The 20082-nt window shown below is 39.0% G+C and overlaps 1 protein-coding gene across 2 annotated transcripts in view; it reads left to right on the top strand.

The window, feature by feature from the left end:
* znf536 (zinc finger protein 536) overlaps positions 1–20082 on the top strand; it is a 196308-nt gene that overhangs the window by 92114 nt on the left and 84112 nt on the right. The window contains exons 1-2 of one of the 2 annotated variants that reach the window (XM_017419574.3): positions 10580–10710; positions 13602–15892. In XM_017419574.3, the coding sequence (XP_017275063.1) occupies positions 13603–15892 (2290 nt within the window). In that variant the 5' untranslated portion in view covers positions 10580–10710; position 13602. Of the gene's footprint in view, positions 1–10579; positions 10711–13601; positions 15893–20082 lie in introns of those variants that run through there. The other variant, XM_037979693.1, reaches the window with a different exon arrangement.

The following is a 20082-nucleotide window of genomic DNA, read 5'->3' as shown; positions in this document are numbered from 1 at the left end:
TAAACCCTTAGGGGCCACTCTGTGCGTAAAAGGATATATAATGCTTTGACATTTCAGTGAGTCCACATTAGGCACACCCATAGAGCATTTGGGTTGGATGGGAAGGAGTCATAGTCAAGCCTAGAGGTAGATGAAAGCCAGTCAGCGGCATTGGGTCTCTTGTAAGCTAGTTAACTCTTTGGATTCAGTTACTTATGCTGATGTAAGAGAGCAATTGGAAGCTGATACTCAATCTCTCGGTGACCCCTACACTGGCTCTTGTTCTCACATTAGGCTTCGTAAAGTCGTATATAGTGTAACAAAAGACTAATAAATAACTAATATGGACTTAACTCAATAGAAGACTGTATTAGTGTTGTGGATCACCATTTAGGCTTCTTAAATTTTCACAATATTCTTCTTGGGACTCATGTAATCCTCTCTCTTATCTATATCTATCTTTGCCTGCTTTTTTTTTTTTTTTTCTCCATGAGTCCGTCCCTCCTAGACATCCATGGAGTCATTACAACAACTAGGGTCAACAGTGTAATGATTCAAACCATGTCTCATAACATTCTCATTGCTTTGTTCTTGGGTACATGTCTCTGGGCAAGTAGCTAATCCCACATCTCAATGGCATAAAACAGCTTGACAAGGCCAACTTTTGCTTAAGGCAGAGTACTAACCCTTCTTTGACGTGAGGTCTCTTACTTGTGCTTGTAGAGATGGGAGAAAGAGGGGGTACAAAGTCATATTTCATATGCTTAACATCAAGACAACTCAATGCACAGTAAAGGTTAAATTCATGTCAAATGTAATTGTTAATCTTGCAATTTTTAATGTGAATAATTCATTGATTTAAATATTTGTATATCTATTTTTTTTCTACTTTCAAAACAGTTGAAATTTATTAGGACAAGGTTCTAATAAGGCTTCTTCTTGGATTGTTGTTTTAGTGCTACATAAAAACTACATCAAAAAAGTCTAGAGAGTTGTCTTTTATTACTCAGATTCAAGCCACAGTTCTCAACTTCAGTAATACTGTGTTCCTTCAATCAGGACCTTTTGTCACAGTTGATAGGCCAGAATTGCAATTCACCGCAAGCCTTCTCAGATGTTGTATTGAATAAGGCAGAATTTTGAGGATATTAATGTGGACTGTTTTATGGAGGATTGTACGTGATTCCAATTTGTTGATTATGTTTGTATCAATAGATTTGCCTGTTTGTGTGTGCGTATCTGTGTGGTGGGACTGGTGAACTCTGTTTGGTATGCCCAGCCACCGACATGTAGAACAACAGAGCTAGACCTCCATTGTGTTTGCTGTTCTACAGGGGTTGTTTGGCACCACACATAAAGACACATATTTCAGATCGTTGTTTTTGTTTACCATAGGCTGCAATTCAAGCAAAAGTTTGTGCTTTCTGATGTTTTCATCCGGACAACCTATTTATTCAAAGATGCTGAAGACCAGAGTCTTTTCTGTATGAAACAACAATCAAATTTATAATTCATAAAAGCTAATGCATTGTTTCTGTTGCTTTGTATCTCTCTTTTGCTCTGTTATTCTGCTGCCCCATCCAGGCCGTGAATTGAATTCTCTCCGACAAAAAGGTTGGCAGTTTAATGTCTGTGTTGAAACGAGAAGTTTGAAAGACAAAGTGCTATATCTGTACATATGCGTATGTGTGTAAACTGATTTAAATCGCTCTTTGAGCCCTGCAGAATGGCGCTTTAAATGTTAAATGGGGGTTGAAGCCTGCCTGAACTAATTTGTAGGGCTTTGCACCATGTTGACATTTAAATGTGATAAGAATAGCAAACTGTACCGCCGACCTATTTTGAAGATGCTTTTGGAATACATTCACATCAGCTGTGGCCTATAATTAATAAAAAAAGACAGGCCTCCCTTGCTCTAGATTTGATTATAATACAACCTTATAAACACACCAGGGATAGATGAGAGGAGACGGAGGAGAGGAACTGGGGTAGGGAATAGAAGGGAAGAATAACAGGAATAAAAACAAGAGAAATGATGGAGGCAGGAATTAAGAGGGAGGTGGATTGTGAACACCTGGTCTTTGAGGCAGATTGCGTTGGCTGGCTGCTGTGCTATCACATTACTCTGATCCTGCCTCTCTTGTTTGTCAGAGAATTGAGAGAGAGAGTAGGTGGGGTGGTGGGGTCTGAAAAATCAGCATGCAAATAACACCACATTGTTAACTTAATCAGATGCAGGGGGAGAAAATATGGAGAGGCATGGAAGGAGCATGGTGGGGCTGAGAGAAGGCAGGGAGGGTGGAGGGGGGAAGGGTGGTTTGCGGTGATGGGAGACGGCAGAGGGCACGCACATTCTAACCACCAACATCCCGTCTTCACCACCACCACTGCCCAAATCTAACACCCCAAGGCTGCTCCGGATCCCATGGAGGAGATGCAGCGCTTCCGTGTGCTTCTGCGCATTGAGGAACTTGTGGGAAACTGACGCAACCTCTTCGGCTCCGCGTCAAGCAGCAGCCACAGCAGTTTAACTCAAGCTTGTCATGGCCAGATTGCTGGTGTCAGGCTTTTTCTTAATGCTTCTCTAGATCTCAAGCTATTTCCATCATAAACAATAAAAGCTGCAAGGTCCAAGTCACCCCTAGCAACCACTTAGACATTAATGTGCAGTGTATCTTAAAAATACAAACGACCCCTCCCCAACAACCACAGCTGTTTAGATTTTAGCAACATAGAAAGAGTCTTTTAGGTTGTGCAGAGAAAAGCCACACAGCATACATGTGTGTTTGTCTGGTTGGTCAGTTACTTGAAAATATCCTCATATAATTCTGAATTAAAAATAAAAGCCACTTCACATACTCATACCCTGTACAACTGAGAGCTTGTATTTAAAAATAAACATTCACAGCTTTAATGAACTTAGCCCTTCAGCAGAGCACAGACGGACAAAAATATGTATGTGTATGTGTTCTTAATGAGAGTGTGTCTTGTAGCCTTTGTTGTGAAAGATAAGTTGGTGACAGTGCTGAAGGTCAGGCAGGGCAAAATAGAATGAGAAAAAAAAAAAAAAAAGTATCAAACAGGCAGCTCCAAGCTGCAGGCTCCAGTGTAGACAGACAAGAGATATCCTGGGACACAGTGACAGACATGGAGACACTGCACACTGTAACTGTGTAACGATTTAGCTAGAGCTCCTAAAATTATATAGAAGTATGTAAAAGGAAAATGCTTGTTTCACATTCTTTTAAATTTATTATAGTGTTTGGATTTTACTGTTAAAATTTAAAACAAGGTACAAAGGACTTAGTGTGCAGTCATTTTGTGAGTAGTCTCTACATGTTATGTGGTCACTAACTGATAATAGAGGCATGACAATGTACAAATTTAAACTATAGTGCAAAGTTGTGTGACTTGTGACCAATGACAAGTGTCGGTCAGTGTTGTTACCAAGATATGTGTATTAGCAGGGGGAGGTTATAAATAAAGGTATATCAAAAGCCCCCCCCCCCCAAAAAAAAAAAAAAAAAAAAAAGAATGTAAGAAAACTGTGCAAACATAGAAAACAAAAGAACAATAACGAGAGAAAGAAAGAAACCTACAGCCAGAATGTGTAAAAGACACTGAAACTGTATGAAATTTGTGACAACACAAGACATGCGTATTAAAAATATTGTATTCAGAAATGTAAAAGGCAGTGAAAAACACATGGAGCAACAGCACGTGTTTTATCAACACGGTATCTCGACAGATGAAATTGTATGTGTAAACATTGCTAAAGAAACTATTACCTACAAAATACAGTGGATCGATAACACAGTAATACTTAGTTATTTAAGCAACAGTACTTTATTTTAGCCACACACACATAGGGTGTGTGTGTGTAACCTTGTTTTTAAAGTAACCTTTAAAATGCAATGCAAAAAGTTTTCAAAATGCAACACATATTAAAAATAAAATATTAAATAACAGTTATTAATAAATGTGATACTTTCAGTGACTTCTCTTCATGTAAATGACAGTGGGGAGGGAATTTTTTTGTCCTCAGAAAAGCAGGAAATAATTTTGTCGTTGTTGTTGTTTTGGTTTTGCAATGTAGATTTGGAGGACAAACATGTTTTTTTGCAACTGTGGTAGTCCTTTTTTTTAAATGTTGATGTGTTTTATTAGAAATGGCAAAAAAAAGAAAAGAAATTTAACAAAATTAATGTTTGTTTTTTTTTAATTTACCACATGCATATGTATATTATTCTCTCCTTAATGATTATGTTGCATTGTTGATGATATTACATGTGAAGACAGGGAACCTCCCAAACCTTTATCTAGAGATTAAATAACTGCCCTCACCCATTTATTTCTTTTAATGTGCGGACCTTTCCGACCCTGGAAGTTCACTCATATAAAGCTTTACATTAAATACGTATCAAGACTCCACTGCACTCCGAGTTCACTTTTGCACCAATCATGGCCATATCTGACTCCAAATCAAGACTGAAATGTTCTAAATCCCAATCTCATTTCTTCACTTTGGTGTTAAAATTGGCTTTTGTGAAAAAACCCAAGTTTATTGAAACATTTGATGAGCTTTGAGGTACCTATGCATATTTTGTTTAGTTTATTTTTGCATAATATGTTTGTTCATATACCAAATTGTTTAGTTGCCAAGTTAACAAAAAAGCCTCTTTAAAAAAGGCATAAAGAAAAAAATGTTCCTCTGGAGTTTCACCCAACTTCCTGCTTTAATCATGGCTGCTCCTCTCTGCGTCACTGGCATCAATGCAAACGGTGCTTCCCTGGCATCTCTCTTTGCTCTCATTCTCTTCATCACTCTTTCATTTCTTCTGTTTCTCTCTGTAAACCTTTTCATCCCTCTCCATTCCGTTGAACCCCATCTCTAATCTTAAGAGCAGTCACTACTTTGTTTTCTGATAAAGTTTGATAGATAAACATGCTCTCTTATGTTTCCGAGACCCTCCACCCTCTCCCAGGAGCACACCCCTCTAAAGCACTTCCTCTGCTACAATTAGTCTGTAATAAATACACCCTGGTCTTAAAGTAGAAATTCTCTCCCTCAGTCTCACTCTCTTTCCTTTTATATTAAGTGCTACATTAGATCACTGTGCGTATCTAACTTTGAAGTGAAAGGAGAGAAAGCAGAGAGTGTGCTGCTTTTATTTTTCTCTCTCGTTCACCAGCCACACCGAAAGTGTGTGAGAACAAAAGCACTTAAAACACCACTAAGAGATATTGTAACATATGCAGACAATTGCAAGCATTTCCACTCAAGTCTTGGTTTCCTGATGGCTTTGATAAGATTTGTTTGCTTTTTTAAACAGGAAATGTGCTGCTTAAAAAAAAAAAAGAAGAAGACAGTGTGGTTACAAAGTAAGTTAAACTTCTTCTTAGAAAGAGCAGAAGTTCCTTTCAAAACTCCTCAGATTAACAAAAAAAGAAAGCAGAAAAATGAGAGGGGAGAAAGATGGAAAGTGGGAGTTTATCAAAGTGATGGAATAAAGAGAGATTTAACACGGTCATATTAAAAAGACATGCCGCAGTTTCAATATTTAAAAATCCCATTTGCTTCGACAGAAGAGCTTTTTCATTCAAGAGCATATGGCAGCAGTACCTGTATCCAGACTCTCTTATCTTCCTCAAAGAAAAGGAGTAGGGGAGGGGGGGGTACTTTCAAACAGACATCCAGACATTGAAGAATCATTCAATTATCGGCAGCATGATGTAAAATAATTACCTGACTCGCTTCCTGTAATGAATGCAGCTAATTACCCATAGACTTTTGTTTTAGTTGAAAAAAGAAAGAGAAAGTCCCAAACTCCCAACAGGAGAGAAGCTGTGAAAAGATATGTTGTATGTTGAGGCGGCAGCTATCCTGTCTGTTAACACACACACAATGTGCACTCTGACTCTTTGCTATAGACTCACTTGGCTTGAAGGCACAATTTACCTCTCAGCGATGCACACACAGCTACCAGTAAATAGTCGAGAGTGCAAAAAAATCTTTCTTCTCTTAATTAGCTGTGTAACAATTAAAGTCTCCTCTTAGTAAATTGAACCTTTGTCTCCCTTGCCTCCTTAGCTGGATTTCAGCACCTGTCACAACAACCCCTCCCTTTACCACCACCTTTTCTGCTGCCACACACCCACCACTATTACCTCCACAGCCACCCCCTCCTTGACTAGAGTCATTATGCAAAACTCTACCAGAAAGCGCCCAGCATGAGTGGAAGAAAACAGCAATTATTTCTGATATTCTGTTATTTAGGGCGTATTGACATTCAGCTACTTTTCTCTTTCTGTTTGTCTCTCTCTTTCCTCCGTCACTTAAAAAAATCAGAGTAGAACAAAACTCAACTTTGCATTTATCTCAGTCTTTAATCTCACAAGTCATCAAAGTGCATCACCAAAATGTGTGTTGCTGATCCGCAGTTCTGAGACCGACCAGTGATGTAAACTTTGACAGATACGTCATGGTCTATGTCCCTCTGGTATCTTTCTTACAATAATTTAACCATGTGTGAACATTTCACACTGCCAGGGCCAGTGTGTAACTTGTGCAACTCTCCACACACTGATTTGCAGAGTTGTGGCCTTTTTTCTGACTGATTTGACAGGAAGTAGAGCTTAGTCACCAGAAACACATGCAAACACACAAACAAACTGCATAGGTACATAAGAAAACTAAAGGACCACATTTTGACTATAAGTTAGAGACCAAATCAGTCTGTGAACTGCATTCCAACTATCACACAAACTGATGAAAAGTAAAGAAATAAGCCAGCCATAAGTTTTCCAGAAGCATATTGAAAACACAGTGAGCTCTACGTGATGGGTGACATGTATGTTTGAAAAGCGTTTTGAGCATTTTTTTTTTAGCATAACTTCCACAGCAAGATTTATCTTTCTGGTGGCAGAACACTGGAGTCCTGGTAAGGCTTGAGGGAGGATGGTGGCTTAGTTATAGACTTAGTTGTCGAGATTCTGAAGCTGAACTTGCCACGCTGGCTTCTTGCTCAGGCTACAACTGTGATTGTGACAAAGTTGCAGACATGATATCCATGGCAGTAGAGTTATGTTAGCATGGCCTGATCTTCCAGCGCTTAGCTGCATACTGACGCTGTCCAAGAGATTCAAGCCAAAAAATGGCCTGGGGCGATCATAGGCGTACTTAGCAGTATTGTCATGGGAACCTGCTGCTGACATACAGAGCTTGGTGAGGGCTAAGAAAATTATTCCAGGGATATAGAAATAAGCAAGAAAATCTTATTTAGCACGTACTAATAGCAAAGCAGCATCATGACTGCCTTTGCACTGAAGAGGGCTTTCCAGATTTCTTGTGATCTAGCCACATTCTCATAGGTTGTGGAGGTTGCTGAAAGCACAGCAAGGTCATTATCCAGTGTGAAAGGGGCCTTAATCTGAGGGTCTTTGAAAGTGAAATAGAAATACAATTAAATCCATGTAGAATTGAAACAAAGGCATCAAAAAAAGAAACAAGCTGCAGTGGTATGCAGTCCAATTTTCAAGTTGGCATACATGCCAATTACTATGTAATATTATTATTTTTGTTCTTTTTTACAGTTACTTCACTAAATGGAGTCAGTCTGCTTAACAAATGTTTGACACTGTTAATCCTGTGTTCGTCACTCCGCTTTATTCACCGCTGCAGGGGTCTGACTATGCTACTGTGACCTCTATTGTAGTGCACTCAGGAGGGGAGAGGTGTTCGCAGATGTACATGCACACACACACACACCATCATACACACACAGAGAAACAGAGACATCTGCAGGTCATCATCATCATAGTGGAAATAATACCAGGGATGGTTATCATAAAGGGAAGCTTTGAGCTCCCAGCCGTCTTGGGAAGATGATTTGGCTGGCCTGGAACAATGAACTGTGGGAATCCGCTTGTCCTGCATTGATCTTCCTCCCTTGGCATCCCCTGCAAGGCTGTCAGAGCGACGGACGGATAAAAAGACCCACAACATTTTTCTTTTTCCCCTCCCTCGCTCCCTCCCGGTGTCTTTCTTTTCTCGCTGTCAGGAGGGCTCCAACTGATCAGTGGGGATGAGCTGAAAGTTGAACTACCTGTTGACAGGACCTCTTAAACAGCCCTCAATGATACATTGTTCATGAAGAAGAAGGAAAAGCAGAGGCTCCTGTTCATTCATACTTGTCACAGATCTATTGAGTCTGTGCTCTTGTCAAAACCTCACTGTTATTTTCTCTGTATTTATGATAAGCTAAGATTGTGATTTCCACTTTTATCAACTTCTATCCACTTTTATATTGGCTTTTTAGTTGTTGGAGTTCATTTGTTCATGAAATAAAAAAGAAATACTGTTGTCTTTTTTGTGTACCTGTCTCAAGCAACAAATTTGACAGTAAGGCTAGAATAATCTTTTCTTGGACAGCTGCAACTACCAGATGCGTTGTGAGTTTTTTGTGCCAAAGTTGAGTGTCCATGTTCCATACATAGCTTATAAAATTAGGTAGATTGTTTTTTTGTTTGATAGCGTTCATTACTGAACATAGTTCAAACTATGTTAGCCAAAATATCTTTTTTGTGTATTTTTTCAAACTATTGTGATCTTTTTAACCTTCACCAACTATTTTTTTTATCCTAAACTTTAACAAGTATTTTTTAATGAATAAAAAAGGAGAACAGTAACAAAAAAGGTCAAGACAAAATGTATGAAAAGAAGAAAGTAAAACACAACAATCCCTAGGTTGTTCTCAACCCAGGCTTGGGTTTCCCCCACCTTTATTCCAGCCTCCATATGTAATTTCTGTTCTTTGTTCATAAGCAAGCACTGGAGAGTGATGCTCCTGGTCCACCTTGACTGTTGGGGCAACTACAGCAATAATTAATTCCCAATTGCTTTTGAATCAAAAAAGTTACAACACAGTGGTAGCCAGTGTGTGAAAATGGAAACCTTCTTAACCAAACATTGATTTGTGCTGAGTTGAAAATAACATATTAGTATGACCAATTGGTTAAAACTCAAATTTATTTCAGGCTACAGTGATTTGAGGAAAAAATAACTCATTTTACTCGTATTCATAATTTGTTTTTAAATGTTCTTTATTAGAATTTATCATCTATTTGCATTAAAATAAGCCACCATACCCTAATAATACTTATAATATGGATAAAATCGGACCTTTGAAATGCCTTAAGACTTACCTTGTCCCCTTTAAAACAGAACTGTCCAGTCATTTTTAACACCACATTTTCTTTATAGTGCAGTGTTGTTGGTTTTGATCAAGAGGCTCAAGGAGAGGGATAGAGTTTGGATTGAATCTGGCAGGTATTGTGTCACTATTTTCCATGTGCAGTTCAGAGCCGAGTGTTTTCACCTCATTACAGAAAGTAATAATGCAGTGAAGTCAAAGTGCGAGAGAGAGGAAGGAAAACAAGGCAGCTTTTTTATTGGATTAATTAGACGTCTTGTAAGGACCACCTGCAATAGAACAAAACACAAGTTGGAGAAGAAACTCATACTTGGTATGTTTCTAACTACCAAAGGACTAACTTTAACCAAACCAACTTTTGCTCAGATATAATTGATCTTTGAAATGATGAGGAAGTTTTTTTTGTGCTTTGAAAACACACTTACAGCTTTTTAATGAATCTGAATGTCCCCGATGCTTGTCTAATCACTCAATATTTAGCATTCTAATCTCAGCACATGCAACATATGGCAAATACCCACATTGTCCCTTCAACATCAGAATGCTGGTGCCGCAACCCCCTTGTGTCATTAATGATTTGGTGCAAAAATGATTGAATTCAGCATATTGTGAATGATTGATTTGTTTAATGCAATAAATTTGTTCATGAGGACCTAATGAGGTATTGCATTGTGATAGGTTGATGGGATTTGTGTCGATGCATGCCAAAATAACAGAGTAAAGTCCAACTAATGGCTTTTCGATCCTTTTTTGTGACCCCCACCCTCACCCATCCTTGTCTTAAATGTCAAAGAAAAGTTTTATGACAAAAACTACTGCCTGACTACAGCATCAAGTACTTTCAAATTACACACACACACACACACACACATATATATATATATATATATATATATATATATATATATATATATATAATCAACATATAATAGGTCGTCACAAATTCTAATACTGAAACTGTCTTTCATGTACAACAAATTAAATGGTTACAGTTAGAGAGGAGCACATTTAAATCCCATATGCATTTATGATGCATGCTACTATTGATAAGAGAAATGAACTGAGCACATTCAAATGGTGCCTGAAATACACTTCCATTGTGTTTCAGATACCACTCATAATTAAGCTGAGGATTGAAGAAAAACCAAGTGAAATCACTTTCTCTGCATGTATAAATGTGCAGAGGATTTAGTGTGTTTACGGGTGCATGTAGTGCTCTGCTGAATATTAAACCACAAACTATAAAGACAACAACGACGCCATCGTGAGAAAATGCTAAAGGAAGTCTTTGTGGTTTTAGAAGTATCAGAGGAGCCAATAGTTTTAATGAAGCAGCAATGCTGCACATGCCAGGAAATGATAAGGTGTATACAGGTTAGAATAACGGCAGACAACATACCACTATAAAAGTACAGCGTGCAGCTGTTGTTCTAACAGAGTACGCAGACTCTGCAGCCTACCAAAAACAGTGAGATAATTTGGAGAGAACGGGGTCCTGAATTGCTTCTTAAAATGACTGGTAAGAACTCAACCAACCTTAGCTATTTTTCTTTCACAGCACAATGCTATTTGATATTATTACATAAACTTTTGTTCATCTATACATCTGTTGGCTATCCTTTAAAGACTTGAAAGAAATACAGTTAGAATATTGTCACGGTAGAATAAGAGTTCTGTTTGAGTTCCAGCCCACTCAGTGTGTCTTTTAGAGGGCATTCGCATATTGAATTGTTGTCTGTAGTCAAAAGTGCATGTCTTTTCCTGTGTGTCTATGTGTTCCTGCACACCACCCTCATATTCCCTCACATGTGTGTGTTGATGTGAGCAGAGGGGGATGTCACATAAGAAATGTCCTTTTTAATCAGGGGAAAAAATATAAAATGACTCGGGAGCAAGGCAAGCATATTAATGTGCCTCATTTGCATACGCTCGTCAGTCAGGATACGTTTATAAAAAAAAATGCACACAAACTGGATTCGTCAGTTCATTTCACATTATTCCATTGTCTATCTGCCTTTGTTATATGTTAAAGATAAAGGCAGAAATCAAATTGAAGAAAAGGGCAAGCTGCTATCTCCCCAAATGAGCAACAGCTCATCAACCTAGTTTAAATCACAGATTTTGATTCCAAAAGGCAGCAGCTTCTGAAAAACGGGCCCATTCAAATAAGGTCTTCTCCAATATATGCACGTCTGATGATTGAAGCTAGCGTGTAACGGAAATACAATTCTACATGAAAGATTCACTGTATATATATATATATATATATATATATATATATATATATATATATATATATATATACATTTATAAATGAGTGTATGTGTGTGAATGTGCGAGTGAATGTATATACAGAGCACATTATTATTAGGCTTTTAGAAAGATTTATTCCTAAGATAAGTAAGGCATGATTCAAGTCACATGAGAAGGAGAATACAATCAGAAGATCTGTTGTAAATTTAAGCAGCCTTTGAAAGAAGCATATCTGACTGTTACACATAAGCTGTCAGAACATAGCATACCCATTATATTCTTGATGAATTCAGTTGAATTGCTTTATGATACTTGTGGGGAGAAATAAGAAGAATTCAAAGGGCAGCCCACAAGTGTCACATTCCTTTACACACAAGTGGAAACTGGTCACAGTAAGTAATTCATGTCCTCAAGATAAGAATCCACCATCAACAGTGTGTTGGAGGGGCCAGTGACTACAAGAACAGGGACTGCTTATGTCTTCTAACCTCCCACTGAGGGGAGGGAGAGGAAAAGAGAGAATATTTTCAAATGAGCGAGACATCAAATGTAGAGTTTACCATTCTTCAGAAATATAAAGTAGGTGGCAACAAAGAAAAAAAAAACATGGTTTTGCCATGTAAGATGCCCTTTGTGTCTTTAGAGTGCACACTGAACATATTTGAACATCTTTAATGTGGGTGTGTCCTACTGATGCTAGACTTCATCGACTGGTTTTCTTTCCATTTATTTATTCATTTATTTTCCTACAGAGCAAACTTACCTGATCCTAGTTCTGCTGCTATGAAAGGATTTTTTTGATGATTGTAATCATAAACTTTAGCCCAGTGGCAGCCACTGTTACCAAGCAGCATACTAATCAGCTTAATGAGATATTATACAATATTTTGTTGACCAAAGCAGAACAATGGTTATTGTTTCTGAGGGTTTGACCCCTGTAAGCAGCCAGGAAATGTGCGAATAGATCTTTATACCTCTCCATCTGGAGAGCAGATGGATCTGCATTAAAACCAGTGTTGTTCTTTTTTTAATTATTTATCCACTCATGTTACACATATGGAATGAAAACACTTTCAACAACAGTACAACACAAAAGAAAAAGCAGAATATATTTTAGTAGGATTACAGCAACTTAGTGCCTACAAAGTAATTGTGTGGCCTGCAGTGCAGAGAACAACTCAAAGGGAGTCAGGGTTTGGATACGTCTGCCAAAATGGAGTAAAAAAACATGAGATCCCAAATCTAGACTCTAATAAAAAGTTATTTATTTTTAAGTTTGGCCATGTTCCACCTCTTGTAAAATTTTGTAGCTCAGTCTAAAATATGTTACTCAATCCATAATACTTTGAGTAGTCCCACTAATAAACCAACACATGAAACAAGTTACAGCTTTCTTCTGAATCCTCTCAAACTTTACAGTGCTCTTGCTCATGTTTTTATTTTTATTTTTTTCTCAATTATGTATAATTCAACACAGCCAGTTATATTTTTAACTTTTATTTTGCCCGTCCTGGAAACTGAGTGTAAAACAGTCAGGTAGAGAAAAGGCAGTCAGAGAGAAGATTGTGCAAATAGAAAGCATAGAGATTCACATCAAATGTAGTATTGCTGTGAAAAGGATTATTATGCCACAACAAGTGTCATGACGCCAAGATAAGAATGTTGTATACACTGGAGTAACTCTTTGGTGTTAAGTGCTATTGTAATACCATAACTGTAGCATTGAGGTGGGTTCTCAACAATGAAGTTGCTCTATTTCATTAAGGCGTGTAATTGAAGAAATTTTGATAGGATGGGTCCAAGTAGATTAATTATACACTGCTCCGCGTGTTTACAAAGTAATTATTCAAATAAATATGGTTTTACATTTTGAAAAAAAACAAAAGGTGTCACAGCAGCCATCAAGGGAATTTACATATTGATCAGTGCATCAAAAACATTACCTTGGATTTGCACTGGGTGACAAAATATTGGTTTTGATTCCTTAACTCAAGTAGTGCATTTATCCTGAACATGTGGTTGGATAAACAAAACCTGCCATGACAATGTATGCTTAAAATGCAATGTGTATTTGTGTGTGTGTGTGTGTGTGTGGGGGGGGTTGTTACCAACTAACTGAATCATTTCTAAAGGGTTTCTTTATTTATGGTTCCACAGGATGGATGACTCGAGTTTATGTCTTGGTTTATCATCAGCGGTGCCAGACACTGATGCCCATCTCAGCAGTGCAGTGTTAAATGGTCGGTACCCTATCAGTCAGAAGCTTCACCAGCTTACGGCTCAGCTAGGACACGCCTTTCCTGACCTACACCGCCCACAACAGATTCCTGAAGAGAAGGCAGCCACACCTTTGGATGAGAAGACACACCACGCAGCCCTGGCCAGTCAACCTATTAGCAGTCAGATGGCCCTACTAGCCAATCAGCTCAACCGAGATATTGATGCAGGGGCACTAAGTGGGCTGAACGGACGTGTTGACCTTCAGCAGTTTCTCAATGGGCAGAACTTGGGCATCATGTCCCAAATGAATGATATTGAAGATGATGCTCGCAAGAATAGGAAGTACCCCTGTCCATTGTGTGGCAAACGCTTCCGCTTTAATAGCATCCTGTCCCTGCACATGCGCACCCACACAGGAGAGAAGCCATTCAAGTGCCCCTACTGTGACCATAGAGCAGCTCAGAAGGGTAACTTGAAGATACATCTCCGCACCCACAAGCTGGGGAATCTTGGTAAGGGCCGGGGCCGTGTTCGAGAAGAGAACAGGCTGCTACATGAGCTTGAAGAGAGAGCCATATTGAGGGATAAGCAGATGAGAGGGAGTGGAAGTCTCCTCCAGACACCTCAGACACCCCATCTTGTTCTAAATAACAGCTCTAACACTCATAATCAGCTAATAGGTTCAGCCTGTGCCCCTCCACCCCCATCTGGCCTTGCAACTCCAGAAACACTCTCACAGCCCTCTTCTTCACCAAAGTCAGCCAGTCAAGATGAACCATCCCTGAACCCAGCTACAGGTTTCCGCTGTACCTTCTGCAAAGGGAAGTTCAAGAAGCGTGAAGAACTGGACCGCCACATTCGCATTCTCCACAAGCCCTACAAATGTACTTTGTGTGAATTTGCTGCCTCCCATGAAGAGGATCTGATAAGTCATGTTGAGAAAGCCCACATCACAGCTGAAACTACACAGGGACAGGGTGGTGGTGGAGCTGGAGGCACGCAGGCTGCTACTGAATTTCGCTGTGACGTGTGTGGCCAGGTGTTCAGCCAAGCTTGGTTCCTCAAGGGTCACATGCGAAAGCACAAGGATTCTTTTGAACACTGCTGCCAAATCTGTGGCCGACGCTTCAAGGAACCCTGGTTCCTGAAGAACCATATGAAGGTGCATCTGAACAAGCTGGCCATCAAAAGCAAGCCACCCCAGCCCAGTGAGCAGGACATGGCTGCAATCAATAGCATGAGCAGTCTTGCTCAAGAAGCTCACGCCAATCTATATTCTCGCTATATCTCCTGTCTTCAAGGAGGTTTTCTTTCACCAGACAAACAAGGCCTCAATGAGCAGCACCAGATGTTGGCTAAAGCAGGGATTGTCATGAAAGAAAAGGAGATGTTAGGAAAACTGCTAGGACCAATGGCTGGAAGTATGGGTCACGGGCTGGGTGAAAATGAAAAGCGCTCACTCCTTGGTTGTCTCAATCTTGTGCCACCCCTCAAATCCAGCTGTATGGAGCGCCTCCAGGCTGCTGCTAAAGTAGCAGAAATGGATTCTCTTAACAGCTACCAAGCCTGGCAGATAATGGCACGTGGTATGGCTATGGACAGGGCTTTCATGCCTAAAGATCAACAGCAGCACCAACCCCATATAACTCCAGGGCAGGATGATGAGATGAGTGCAGGGGTCTTGGCTTCCTATTCAAAGGACAAACAAGACTACTCTTTGATCCCTGCCAGTGATAGCTCTAAGCAAAAGCAGCTCTCTGAAGGCTTACAGGTATCTAAGTCCTCTAGTGGAGTCATAATACCAATGAAAGAGGATGGAAGAGGCTTTGAAAGTCATCGTGATCTCATGCCACATCATGGTAGCGCTGAGGTCCCTGGAGCTTTGGCAGGCTTAGGAAGCTCCAACATTGACTACAGCCTTTCCAATCTGTCAAGCCTGAAGGACAAGCCCTCTGAGTGCCCTGACTGCGGCCGCATCTTCAGAACATACCATCAAATGATTGTTCATTCCCGAATACATGGTAAAGACAGAAGAGGCAATGATGAAGCAAATCAGCAAGGACTGGATGAACGCCGTGGTTCAGCCAGTGATCCCGAGTCCCAGTCCATCAGCCGCTCCACCACCCCTGGTTCATCCAATGTGACAGAGGAGAGTGGCGCTGGGGGAGGACACTCCCAGACAGGGAGCATTCAAGATGACAGCCCACATCCCTCCTCACCATCTTCAGGTAAGAGATCAAGTTATACCAATAAATGTAAACATCTGATTTTTTTTTTTTTTTTCCAGTGTTTTTTTTTTTTTTTTTTTTTTTTTTCTGAAATAATCACATAATTAAATTTCTCAAGTAAGTATTGGCTATGTTGATATAGTTTCCACAAAGATCTACTTTAGTTGCATGGACTCATGGATGTATTAGAACATTAAAGACATTAGTTTAAAAGAGACTGAAAAGTAACCCAGATATTCAGGAATGACAAGAACACACCAGCTTCAGAATAGCATCCTTATTTGCAGGTTAGCTGTCAGGATCCCTGTGGAACACAAGTAAAGACTGAGAGCATAGGGACAAACTTGTTTCAACCACAGTGATTAATAAATGTCTTTAATAAACCCAATGAAGACTCCCCCCACCCACCCAGCAAACACAGACCAGCCGGGGCTAAATAAGTGTATGTTTAGTGGGATTAAGGGTGGCTCATTGCTAATGATTACACTAGTTTTTAAAGGTAACTTTTGGTTGCTCCTTAGGGCACAATGCTGGCATTAAGAATCGTGTGCAGTAATTAGGTCACGAATATGCGATAATCAGTCGGTTTAAGCTAAACAAGACTAATTAAAGATATACATATAAAGCAGGTCAAACAAATTGCGAACTTCATTTGCAAAAGCGGGATTGTGCTCTTAAGTCTTTTGATAAATAAATATAAATATATATAAATATAAATCAGAGTGGCTTAGCTTAAGGCTGTAAGCAACTTAATTCCACCAGTAGAGATGAAATTGTTTATTTATTCACAGAGGCATGAAGTCCTTATCATGCCTGTGTAGTGTGATGGGTTTGAACATGGGACAGGCTATGTTTATTTTAATCTAAGAAATAATAACAGACAACCCCCCACCCCAATTAGGAATTAATGAAAATGAGAGTGAGATAAAAACCTATTTTCTTTATAGAGACTATTAAACATAACACTTTCTCAACAGGGTGGGGGTGTAGCGGATGTAATTATCTTCTGAATTTTAATGCTGGAAGTTTTTCTCTCCATATCTCTCCCTCTTTCACCCCCCTCCACCCCTACCACTACCACCTCCACCCCCTCTCCCTCTCTGTTTCAGCATCACCCACTCTGTCTCTGTCTCTTTTGACTTAAGCACCTTAAATCTGATGGGTACACCTTGTGGCATTTCAACAACTTCAGAAGCACTGTAACTGCAGACAAAATGAACTAAAAAAAAGAAAGAAAAGGAACATGACTGAAAATGAAACCAGTAGAATTAACCATATGGTATCAGAGTATTGGGGTGACTAAGTCTTACAACCTTTAGAGCTAAAGTAATGACACAAAATATATGTTTAAAAAAACACACAAAAAACAATTATATATTGCTGTATGTGTGGTTTACTTACATGTAGTTTATTGCAGTTTTAACCCAGTCAGATACCTTGACTCTGTTAACATTTTTTGGTCTGTCTGCTGCTGCCATTTCTGAAAGTCTGTTGCTGGAGAGCTTTGTGAGTGCATGTGTTCAAATAGGATCTCAAACTGTGGCTAACTGTCACCATGCAGGGCGAAAAGAATACATTTGTAAAGGCGAATAGTACAAAATAAGCAAACAAAAAAAATGATGAGAACAATTTTTAATGAAACTAAATTTGAGATGATTTTAGAAATACACAAATTTGCTTGGGCTAAATCTTCCCGTACTAAACTTGACTTGTTCTTCCTCACGACTTCTAAAACATGATTCACATTTGGAGCTTAGGGACTCTCAAATTAGAAGCTTTGATGTGTGAAAAATATGTGTGGAGAAAGGTGTCATCCTTCGCCTCTGCATGAATGTTTGTTGTGTGTGCATAAGCTGGGGGGTTATAGTATGTGAGCTTTAACACTCTCTTCTGTAGTGAACAGGATGTGGCCACTGTACCATTGTCTTTATCTTAATAACTCTGCTTATGAAAGAAGAGCTTGTGATTTTTTCAGTGTGTGCACCTGCAAGTGTGTTCATGTGTACGTGTCTGCCTCGGCCTCACCATCTACCCACAGCAATTTTGAGTTAAACTTAAATTATAGTAATCAACAATAACATCTCAACTGTGAAAGAAGGTCAACTCTGGCATTTTTGTCTTTGAGATGGTGCTTATTTAAAAGCACTGAGGGGAAGAAAAGGAGAGCCAAGAAGAAAAAAAAAAAACAAAGGCCTCTTTCACAGATAGCCTTTTGAGACTTCAAACATGCAGTATCTCTGCAGCTAACCTTCAGTCTAAATATATGTAATTATGACCAGTGTGTGTTTGTGTGTGTGTATGTATATATATATATATATATATATATATATATATATATATATATATATATATATATAGATAGATAGATAGATAGATAGATAGATAGATAGATAGATAGATATGCACAATCTATGTTTTCCGTTTAGTTCTTTGAAGTAATTTCTTGTCATTCTTTTGTGACAATCAAGCCTTAAGGAAGCTGTATCAGGAAAAAAAAAAACAGGTGAGAAGACATAGAAGAAAGATTCAGCAACAGGTGCACATGAATAAATCCTCACCAAATCCAAAATGGACTCATCCTAAGGAGAGGATTCACTTGTCTTTCACTTCTATGCAAACCTCCATAGAAAATTGTCATTTTTCATGATAGTGTCTTACCATCCTGCAAAATGTAGCTAAAGGGGTTAAAAAATGGCTTTGCTGCACACACATAAGGCCTTAAACAGCAGCAGTGTATTTCTACAACGTTCCCACTATCCTTAAACCCCACTCCTACCTCTTTCCTTCTGGATCTAAAAGGATCCATACACTCCCTCTGGCTCCTTCTATTTTTCTCTGTGGAGAATCCCCCATGTCTACATTTTTCTTTTGCGTTTTAACATGGCAGGGATTAGCCTGCATATCCCTGGTCTTACCATGGCTCAAACAAGCAGGCAAAATGCTTGCTCCATACAAATTGAAATTGGATTTGCCAACTTGACGCCTTAGGTTATAAAGCATGGATATTCATCTAATTGCAACAGTACAATGGGGGCGTAATTACACATGCAGACAAACTGTTACAGTGTAATTACTGTGTCATTGAAACAGGAATAAAGTACAAGATCCAAACCACTATAAGTTTGAATAGGGACAAACACAATATAACTAACTAATATATGTCAGTATCAGTTTGAAGATTGTTTTAGATGGAAAGAAGAAAACCTTAGCAAAATGATTTTCTTTTTAGACTTACTTAAGATGCAATCAAATTAACTAAAGACAAAAAAAGGACCATGTATAAGTTTGGAAAGCAATAAAGACAAATATGGGGCAATTCTTTTGTTGACTGGCAACTTATCAAAGGTGAACTCCATAGTCTGCTTCTTAAACAGTATTAGCTGCTGTTGGAAAATAAAATGTACCTAACTGATGGGTGGATGCAAATATTTTTGCTGTAAATACATTCTGTTTAAAAAAATGGACTAAAATGACAAAAATGTAAATGCCATCCAGCAACCAACCAGACAAACTATAAAAGCAAATGTTATGTATCGAGAGTAGATATGTTTTTATTATATAACTTCATAAATAAACAAAAACAAAAGGTACAATCAGTAAGCCAATGGATTGTAGCCTCACTAATGAAACAGGTACACAAAAACAGAAGCAAATTGTTTTTTTCTGGGTTATTTGCCTTAGATTCATACCAAACCAATGACTGGTGAATGCTTCTTCGTGCATTCATTTTTTATACCTGCTTGATTTTGTTCAGGGTCATTGGGAACAAGTTCCTATCTCCAGCATTCATTGGGCAGGAGATACACCCTGGACAGGTTGCCAGTCCTTCATAGAGGTGAACAATCATGCATGCCCAGACTTAAAACTCAGCTTAGACTCTCCAGTTAACCTAACATGCATGTTTTTGGACTGTGCAAGAAAATTGTAGAGCCTGGAACAAATCTACGCATGCATGGTGAGAACATACAGAACAAGATCTCAGCTGAGATCGGAGCCTGCAACTGTCTTGCTGCAAGGCGGCAGTTCTAACCAACTGCTCCACTGTGCAATCCACTATGACTGTCTTCTAAAGTGAACATATGCCAATGTAAAAGCACATTTAAAAGGTAAAAAAAAATGAGTAGCAAGGCTTCAAGGCCCTATCATCACCTCCAGCTGTTGTTTTTGTGGTGGATTCATGTTCAGATGGT

Source organism: Kryptolebias marmoratus, linkage group LG15, assembly GCF_001649575.2.
Source record: "Kryptolebias marmoratus isolate JLee-2015 linkage group LG15, ASM164957v2, whole genome shotgun sequence".
In the NCBI taxonomy this organism is placed as follows: Eukaryota; Metazoa; Chordata; class Actinopteri; order Cyprinodontiformes; family Rivulidae; genus Kryptolebias; species Kryptolebias marmoratus.
This window is presented reverse-complemented; position numbering and strand designations above follow the sequence as displayed.